The following is a 9873-nucleotide window of genomic DNA, read 5'->3' as shown; positions in this document are numbered from 1 at the left end:
CCTGGTGAAAACGCTGCACGGTTTGATAGGCAGCGAGGACCGACGTGGAAGCAGCAGAATAGGTCTGGGGTGGCTGCTCCATGATGGGGAGGGGGTTGTAACGTGTCGTACAGGCAGGCTCTTTTAATTTTTTATTTATTTTTTATTATTATTTAAAGAAAAAAATAATCAAAAATGTCTGTATCACTAGAATACTTTAGTGCACAAAGACAGCATTGGACAGTACCTGGCCTAGCTCCGGGGCTGCCCTCGTCTTGAACAGCTCTATCATCATGTGACATCAAAGAACAGTAGCAAAAAAACTCCCAACAATCCAAATATAAAACTTCTTGTACAAATATATTTTTCTTTATAGAACATAATCACTCTTAAAATACATCATTTCCTTAGTAAATGTCTGCAACAATATTAAAAATAAATAAAATATCCTAGAGAAAGCTCAGTTTCATCATAAAACTGCAAACCAGAGGAGTATAAAAATTAATTCCATTATTAAAGTCTACTTCAGAGTGGTTGCTGCTCCTCTTCTTTTTTGACCGGAGTAAATAGTATATAAAGGTGCCAGACCTATGCAGACTGTTACAGGAGTCCTACCTTTTGCTAGATATTGATGTCAGCCTGCACCCATCCCACTGGCAGTGTGTGCAGGGGGAGGTGGAGGATCTCCTAGGTTTTAAGAGGAAATGCCAATTCTTCCTTAATCATGGAGATGTGAGAGATGCTGACTGGCTTGCAAGTCAATATCCTCCCTTCCCTCATTCTCACCTGTTATGAAAGGGCATTTGGCCTTTTCTGTTAAGCTGAAATTGGAGTTGCTGCGTGAAAAAGAAAGAGGAGGAAGTTTCCTGTGCGCTTTGCTGATACAGCCCTTCAATTCATTTGCAGGAAGTGAATCCAAAGGAGCTTTTTTTATATTCTGATTTTTTTCTACTTTCCACTCAGGTTTTCTTATTTTTCTCACATTCTTCCTGCTGTCTGGACCTCTCACCCCAGCAAGAGCATTTCTAAAAGTGTTCTGAAACAAGTATGTCAGGCTAGGCAGGTTATTTCTGCTTGCCATCTCGTCTGTACCAAATCAGAGCAGCTTTTCCAAGGAAGTCCAGTTTTACCATTGCAAGTGGCAAAACTCTGAAGAATGTCCTAACTTGCACACAATTAACCACGGAAGGGAAGTAATTCCCAAACACACATGTAGTCACTGCAGCGAACACCTCCTGCGAGGTTCAGTTTGCACATGGCTCCCACAGGTTGAAAAGTGCTGGACCTTTAATCATGGGGCACTGCTGGCAGGTCCCTTGACAAAGAGGGTGCCCACAGATGCGCTGCATCTCACAGCCTCGTCTCCTGCACTTCTTCCTCCGTCTCCTCCTGCAGGGCCGTGATCTGGGGCCGGGGTTTGCGTTTGCTGGAATTCCGGTGATGCACCGGGAGCAGCTTCAGGCGGTCGGCATGGCTGATGGCTTGTCTGAAGGAGCTCTTTTCGTTCAGCAGCTTCTGGATGGATTCATACTGCCTCAATTTATTGTCTTCTATTACCTGAAGAAACATTTCACACCATTAGGTGGGCAGTGGTGCTGCTGACAGAATTCCACTAACGCAGCTAACCGAGCAGGGAAGGGATAGAAAGATATAACAAAGATCCAACAAGAAAAGCCCAGTTTACAGCCTGCCATTTCTAGTTACAACCATTAAAAAATATGTTAACATTTTTATATGTGAGAAAGGTGCCTATTGCTCAGGTTTCAACGTGCTGTTGGGCGTCCTGGTGTCTCTTGCGACTTGATTTTCACCTCAGCTCATTCCCTGAAGCCTCCAGGTACTGCGGCATTTCCCTGGCACTGCTGAGTTGCCAGGTTAAGAAAGGGTTAACTGCAGGAAAGGGAGTTGTATCCAAGCGGAGGGAAAGGCTGCCAGCAAGGTGCCGGGCCTTCTTTGCTTTCTTCTCGCCAAACAAGGAAGCGCTGCTGGTCTTTGTTTGAGGGAGACAACAGGTTTGCCCTGTACGGCTGTGCCAGCCTCCCTTCATCGGGCAGCAGAGGGAAGCAGCGGCTGCTGGGCTGGCGCTGCAATGCCGGCGCCTCTCGGCTGAGGGCACAGGCGGGAAAGAATTTTTAGCAGCTCTGTTGCTCAAATGTGGCTTGGAGGGTGGGAAACCCGCTGCGGGCAGAGGCTGCCTGCCCGGGCTCTGCCGAAGCCCAGCACACGCGGCGGAGCAGCGTGTCTGACGGGACGTACAACCTGCCGACTGACTGGCTTGCTGCAGCTCCAGACTGTAGTCCTGCTGCTGTGCTCACACACCCAAGTAAATACACCTGGAAAATCATGTTTCACTCTGCTAATAAAATTAAGGTCTTCTCTTATGGAAGAGTCAAGAAAATACAGAGGAAGGAACCTAATTTTTAAGAACAATTACATAACTTGCCTTTTATTTCCTTTATTAACCACTTTAATGTAACAGAGGAAATACCCCAAGACTTCAATCATTTGTCACCTTGATTAAACAAGAAAGGAATATTCAAGTGGCTTGATGAAAGAAATCAGCGATTCTGACCATCAGATGCTTTCTCAGGAAATCCCTCTGCCCCACGGAGCCTCTTACTGCTCAACAGCAAGTGCAGTTGTTTCTGCATTTGCAATGGTAAAGCTCTGTGAGATGCTGGGATTTTTCAAGAGCTCCTGAGCCAATTGGCAATATAAGGTACCAGGATCAGCAGCAGGGTGACCTACACAACTGTCCTTTAAGTTGAAAGAAGGAATCCAGCTCTTTCGTGTGACCCAGCTCACCTGAGCACAGGTGTCTATAACATCTCACGTGAAAGCACCAACTGGAGCCTGCTGCTCTTCTGCAGGTGACAAGGTTGCTCAGCTGCCCTGAATTACCCCCATCCAACTTCACCAATTCTGCTTGGTGTGTTTTGCATGTACATCAAATGCCATGAAACAACAGAACGTGAGACTATGAGAAACACTCACCAAAAACCGCTGGCACTCCAGCATTGCCTCCAGCCTGTGCTCAGAGAGGATCACTGTGCAGTTGGCAAACGCATGTTTCAGAGTCTTCCTGATCACCTGGGAAGTTCTGCAAGGCAAACAAGCATCAGCATTTAGACTGCACTGCCCATGCCAGCACAGCTCACAGGGCTATCAACAGTATTTACTGCGTGTTGTCAAGCTCACATGCATGGACACCAGCACTGCAGTGTCTCAGTGGGCTGCATTTCTGTTGTGAAATGCACATCAGTCATAAAGCTGAGGTTGCAACTAGGTTTCCCTGATCCCCCATGCAGAATTAATAACATATGTGGCTGAAATCAGGTTTCACAACAGACTAGACATCTAAAGTTACAGAAGGTCTCTCTTGGGGATGCTGCCTCACCGATTTTCTTATTTCATATTAGAAGATAAGTGATCAAAACGTACACAGGGTCCAGGTGAGCACTTGGTTCATCGAGGAGCAAGATCTTTGCTTTGCTGAGGACTGACCGGGCAAGGCACATCAGCTGTTTGTGGCCATGACTGAGGACACAGCCTCCATCCACAAGAACAAAATCAAGCTGGCCCGGAAATTGCTCAATTACAGATTTCAACCCAACCTGCCAGAAAGAAAAAAGACAGGAAAAATCAGTGAGATATGGTTGGTGTTGACTGTGGGTATGGCAACCAATGCCTTTAATTTCCTTGCCTTTCATTTCTGGCAGCGAAAACATCAATTGATGAAAAGAGGAATTTGTCCTATAAAGACTACAAGCCAGTAGCTGGGTGATGTGAAAAGCACTGAAGTATTTCACTCTTACAAGCCTGGATTTATGTTGGGAAGCTGGGAGTTAATGCTTCATTTGTTTGTCACATACAATGGCTTTTGGCATTTTGACCAAGACATTCTGAGTGAGCAGGCTGGAGAAAGCAATATATTAGAAACTTTTTATCCAGCAGTGATGTATGTCATTGGAAATGTTAAGGAAAGTTATTTTTTTAAAGGAAACTAGGCCTCTTTGGTTGCTAGAAGAGTAAAAAGAAATGACCAAAATTCATTACATCCTACATTACAGGAACAGAGAAAATAACCCAGGTCACCACAGCAGTTGTCTCTTTAGCTGTGAGAGCATTCCCATCTGCTTCTTCTGCTCCTTTGCTCCAAAGGTTTTAGGCAATTTGCTCACACTAATGGCATCACAGTCTTCCCTCTGGCACTGGTGACAAAACAGAGCAGTGCCTGTGCCAACTGAAGCTGTTTCCCTTGGACCAGAAACCAGAACCCAGCCCAGGAGATAGATGTCTTCTGACTTTTTTCCAGTGCTCCTTTCTGCTCTTACTGGGGAGCACATTTTGTATGCTTCAAAGCAAAGCTTTGCATTTTCCAGGGGTCCAAACCATCAGTGCTCCTTGGCCTCGTCACCAGTGCTTATAGAGAATAGAGTAAAACATGATAACTATGAAACATATGTTAGTTGCAAAAAAATGTTACAAAAATGTGATGCCACCTGAGGGGGTTTATGAAGAGCCCCTCTTGGGTTGGTTTTCTGTTTTGTTTTGGATTTTAAGTATTACTGATCTGCAATTAATTTGCATTCCAGGGCAAAAAAAAAAAGAGAAAAATTTAATTTCTCCTTTGTCTTTCCATTTTTCATGGAAACCATCTTAAACTGGGGTGTGTGGGTACATCTGTTGAGTTCATTAATTTCTTCATAAGCAAATAAAGGCCAGTGCTTTGTTCTTCACTCTTTTGAGGAGTGAACACACCATGTTCTTTAATCAAATTTTGCATCTACTGGCTGAAAAATATTCTTCCTTCTCAAAACTGCACAAGGTCTCTCTGTAGGGTCCAGACAACTGACTGCAAGAGTAAAACTTAGCCTCACAAGTTGACACAAGTCTGGCAAATTCAGGTGCTGAGATATGGGGGCAATAAAATGTGAAACATCTGACATTGGTTCAGACATCTCACTCTGCCACTTGATTGCAAGGAATATAAAAAGCTGATGCTGATGTCAGCAGGATCCTGTAAACCCTCAGCAGCCACCACGGGACAGTTAACTTTCTTTCTGTGCTGTGCTCTCGAAATTCCACTGACTCACTGTCACTAAAAAGCCAGATTTCAAGAGTATGAACTTTGTAAACAATCCGATCACTCCTACTTAAAAAAAAAAAAAAAAAAAAAAAAAAAGTATCACAGCTCTCTTTTCTATTTGCTTTGCTCTCTCACCTGTGCAATGAAACAAACTCCTTAATGATAAGCACTTCAAAGTATTTTTTTTCACATCACCGTAAATGAGGTTTAGGTCAGTAAAATCCCAGGCTCAGTTCACATGCACAGTGAAAACAATCCTCAGAAACAAGGAGAGCTTGTCCTTTTCAAGAAAGAGGATGTTAACCCACATTCCGTTTTCTTCCCCAGCCTCAGAGAAGCAAAGCACAGCACTGAGCACCCTCTTGCCTCTGCTCAGACTGACTGAAAAGCTGCTGTCACATCATTTAACCAAAAATGTCATGATGTCTTTATTTGATAGTAAATTACTCATAGAAAGTGTCTACTTTTCTCTTTCCCAAACATAGGGAAGAAACTAGATAAACTCAAAAGATAGAGCAGAGACAGAGTTAACCTTCTGGATGACAAAGGAAGAAGCTTTTGGATTAAGTCCCATATGTGTAAGCCTTTTCTGATACTTGAGTCTTGCCATGAACACAGAAAATGGCACCAATTCACTGTTGAGTCTGTACTAATTAGGTCACACCTACCTTGGAAAGAGAATCTCCTTCCTAGACTTCAGCCCTTTCCCTCCCCTGAGTCTCCTCTGCCTTTTCTCCAGGCACCTGTGCAACCATTAAGCACTGTCAGAGCCAATAGGTGGCACCTGACAACCGTAATGCTGGGGATTCAGCTCAACATGGCAACACAACTGTAAACATCTGGCCCCTAATCTTGAAAAAACCCCTCACATTCCTAAAACCTCAACATAAAATTGGAAGTAAACTTTTAGGTCCATAAAATCGAATATTCCATGATTCTTATTTTCCAAGGAAGAGACAGCTGCCCATGGAACAAGCAGTACATAAGCCTGAACATGGTGTCAGAGAGTGCTCCTTCTCAGCTGGCTTTATGTTGGCATGAGAATCACAGTAACTAGAAAATACTTTGAGGAAAGATTTTTCTAACCTGCATATAAATATTTCCTATTGCAGGAACACCAGTTTTATTTCTACGAAAGGCCACAAACATTTTTCACTTTTTTTCCTAGCCTGCAAAATGCTTACTAGTCACACATTTTGGTAGAAAAATGCCTTGCAGGGATTTCATATATTTGGCAAAGCATTAAAATGAGAAAAGATTACAGGACATTTCACTGCATCAGCTTCCTCCACTTTTTTTCTCACAGGGTCACCCAGAAGAACCCAACATAAAACCTCACCTATGCTAAATCACCACGTGAGTAATCCAGACGGTGCTGCATGGATCTTTTTTTCTTTCTTTAACTAACTGACAAAGGTGCCCTTTTATTAGGTAACAAGGAAACATGGTTTATAGCACAGCAATTCCTTCCCTCAGCACTTTTTTCCCCCCTTAGACTCTACGTAAATGTAACATATGACAACCATTTGACCTACACTGCACTCTGCTGTGAAGACATCACCAGAGGGATACAAATAATATTGCACAGTTTTACCTCCTCTGCAACTTTCCATATTTCTTCATCATTCCACTGACCATAAGGATCCAAATTCATCCGAAAAGTTCCAGAAAATATGAATACTTTCTACAAGAAAAAAAAGATACAGAGATACAGGTAGATAGATACCCTGAAATGTTGTGTAAAGCACTGTGACCTCTAAAGCATAGACAGAAAATAATAACCCTCTACAATTCCAGATACAGCTTAATTCAGATTATTAAAAGTTTTTTTAAGAAACATTGATCAAAACAGTGATTTTAAAATTCCTTATGTTCAGTTTTTGCAATTCTCTTAATAAGAACTTAGCCCAACTTGTCAAAAACAGTAAAAAACAAAATTCAGCAGTTTTCAGAATTAAAATTTTGCTGTATTTCTGTTTTTTAATAAGCCTTTCAAAAACTACTTTTGATTCTTGACTATGTGAAACATATTCAAGCATAAAAATATCACTAAACCAAAGTTTGTGTTTTGAGAGAAAAAAACAGTTGGATATTTGTCAGTATTCAGGGACATTGTCTTAAGTTGTTTTTCCTCAATGAATTTCTCTTTTTTAAATCAATTGTAGCCAAATATATATCAGCATTATTCAGTTACCCAATATCTCACCAATCCTCTCTCAAAAGAGGTTTTTTTTCCTTTTTCTCTCTTTCTCTTCCTGTCACATCACCAAGATGTGACACAACATGACCCAGTTCACAACTGTAGCAGCAGCAACCCACTTGCTGGTGTGCAAGGCTTCTCCCCTGCTGGATGCTAAGGCCTGTGCCCTCTTCCTGCTCTGCCCTTCCTTCCATCCCACATGATGAAGAGAATGCACATTTCCTGGCACCAAGAGCATATCCTTCATAGAATCACAGAATCACAGAATCATAGAATCACAGAATGGTTTTGGTTGGAAGGGACCTTACAGATCATCTAGTTCCAACCCCCCTGCTTGGGCAGGGTCATCTCCCACTAGACCAGGTTGCTCAGAGCCCCACCCAACCTACCCTTGAACACTTTCAGGGATGGGACTTCCACAGCTTCTGTGGGCAACCTGTTCCAGTATCTCACCACCCTCATAGTGAAGAATTTCCTCCTAATGTCCAACCTAAATCTCCCATGTTCCAGTTTAAAGCCATTACCCCTTGTTCTCTCACTACAGGCCCTTGTAATAAGTCTCTCTCCATCTTTACTGTGGGCCCCTTCAGTTCTCCATCTTTACTGTGGGCCCGCTATGAGATCTCCCCAGAGCCTTCTCTTCTCCAGGCTGAACAATCCCAACTCTCTCAGCCTGTTTTCATAGGAGAGGTGCTCCAGCCCTCTGATCATCTTCATGGCCCTCCTCTGGACTTTCTCCAGGAGCTCCATGTCCTTTTTATTTTGGACACTCCAGAATTGGACACAGTACTCCAGGCGGAGTCTCATGAGAGCTGAGTAGAGGGGGAGAATCACCTCCCTTGACCTGCTGGGCACTCTTCTTTTGATGCAGCCCAGGACATGGTTTGCTTTCTGTTCTGCAAGCACACATTGCTGGCTCATGTTGAGCTTCTCATCCACCGTCATCCCTAAGTCCTCCATCACCCCCACATTCTTCTCCTCCAGACTGTTTTTGATCAATTCTCCACCCAGCCTATATTTGTGCTTGGGATTGCCCTGACCCAGGTGCAGAACCTTGCACTTGGCCTTGAACTTCATGCAGTTTGCACAAGCCAGCTTCTCAAGCCTGTCCAGATCCCTCTGGATGGCCTCCCTTCCCGCCAACGTGTAAACCTCACCACACACTTTGGTGTCATTGGCAAACTTGCTGAGGGTGCACTTAATGCCACTGTCCATGTCACCAACAAAGATGTTAAACAGCACTGGTCCAAGCACTGACCTTTGGGGAACACCACTTGTCACAGGTCTCCATCTGGACATTGAGCCATTGATCACCACTCTGAGAGTGATCATCCAACCAGTTCCTTACCCAGTGAGGGATCCGTTCTGTTTTCTCATCAGTTTGGGCAAGAAGATTTAAATGAACATCCCTTAGATACATGTTTTGTAGTTCAAAAAGCAATGACTCAGAAAAAAATGAAATATTTGTTTAATCTCTTTTTACATTGAGTGGGTGTACCAGATGCTGGTGAAAATTAGGTTCTTCAAGGGACACTGATGCTGCACAACATTTCTTGTGAGACAAAACCAAGCTCTTGCTTTCTCTGCTGTGAGGTACACCTACTGCTTGTAGCAGTGAGAACTTGCTCTCAAAGAACCTAAGTGCCTTGTTGAGAGACATTACCATTTGCTTGCTCTTTGCTTGTACATGCAGAAGAAATACCAAGAGGAAAGATTTGAGATAATTATTTTCTTAACTTTTGTCTTCCTAAAGAAAATATTTATTCAGAGAAAACGTGTTGAAATGCCAGTGATTCACAGCCATATCATTTCTTGGAGCCTTGGTAGTCAAAGGCTACTGAAAGCAGCTGTACCAGAGAGAATACACTCAGCAAGTACTTTCCCAGAGTTAGTCAGTTTACCACAATTTGCACCTGGCTTAACCTGGGAACTTGGCATTCTTTCATCAGATTTCAAAGAGATTTATACCCACATTAACATTAACCATTTAATTGTGATTAATTAAAACTTTAAATGTGACAGATGAAAATAAATTACATTAATCGCATTTCTTAATTAAGAGATGCAAACCATCACCAATAAATTATTTGGTGCAAGAGAGAAGGAAGTACCTGATTCAAGAGACCAGAGGAGAAAAGCAGCTGCATGTGGTGCCCTGCAGCCAGTGGGGTGGATTTAAGTGTGAAGATGATACCTTCACCACACTGGCAGCAACAAGCTGCCTGGGCTGCAGTGGAGGCAGCACCACACACAGATAAATCCATTGAAATTCTTTTGGTATAGACTAGGAGAAAGAGTAGACTCTTCCCTTTATAATCATAGTTGTTAATAGCAACAAATGCTTTGGTGAAGTACAGAGCAGCCCTTTTCCTGTGCCCTGCTCTGGATAGAAGGCATGAGCTGGGCAGTGTGGTTGCAGCAGGATTAGATTCCTGCTTGTGGGTGTGAAATAATAATGCTGTGGAAACAGTGTCAGCCATGGGGTTGTTCCCGCTTTGAGCACCATACATTTAACTAATGGAATAGGTATTTTCATTTTTCAGTGTTAAGAACAGTTAACTGAACAAACCAGTTTTAAAGAAGATAGAGCTGAATAACATTCCTG

The 9873-nt window shown here is 43.0% G+C and overlaps 1 protein-coding gene across 1 annotated transcript in view; it reads right to left on the bottom strand.

Annotated features, from left to right (window-relative positions):
• Positions 1-1329: 1329 nt before the first annotated feature.
• The window catches only part of CFTR (cystic fibrosis transmembrane conductance regulator (ATP-binding cassette sub-family C, member 7)), an 89387-nt gene continuing 80843 nt past the window's right edge, over positions 1330-9873 (bottom strand). Inside the window, exons 24-27 of the mRNA XM_010004326.1 lie at positions 6663-6752; positions 3421-3593; positions 2974-3079; positions 1330-1536 (exon numbers count right to left, since the gene is read on the bottom strand). Of these exons, the coding sequence (XP_010002628.1) occupies positions 1330-1536; positions 2974-3079; positions 3421-3593; positions 6663-6752 (576 nt within the window). The remainder of the gene's footprint in view (positions 1537-2973; positions 3080-3420; positions 3594-6662; positions 6753-9873) is intronic.

Source organism: Chaetura pelagica, unplaced genomic scaffold (assembly GCF_000747805.2).
Source record: "Chaetura pelagica isolate M959 unplaced genomic scaffold, ChaPel_1.0 scaffold68, whole genome shotgun sequence".
Lineage (NCBI taxonomy): Eukaryota > Metazoa > Chordata > Aves > Apodiformes > Apodidae > Chaetura > Chaetura pelagica.
The sequence above is the reverse complement of the archived record's forward strand: the minus strand, read 5'-3'. Positions and strand labels throughout refer to the sequence as shown.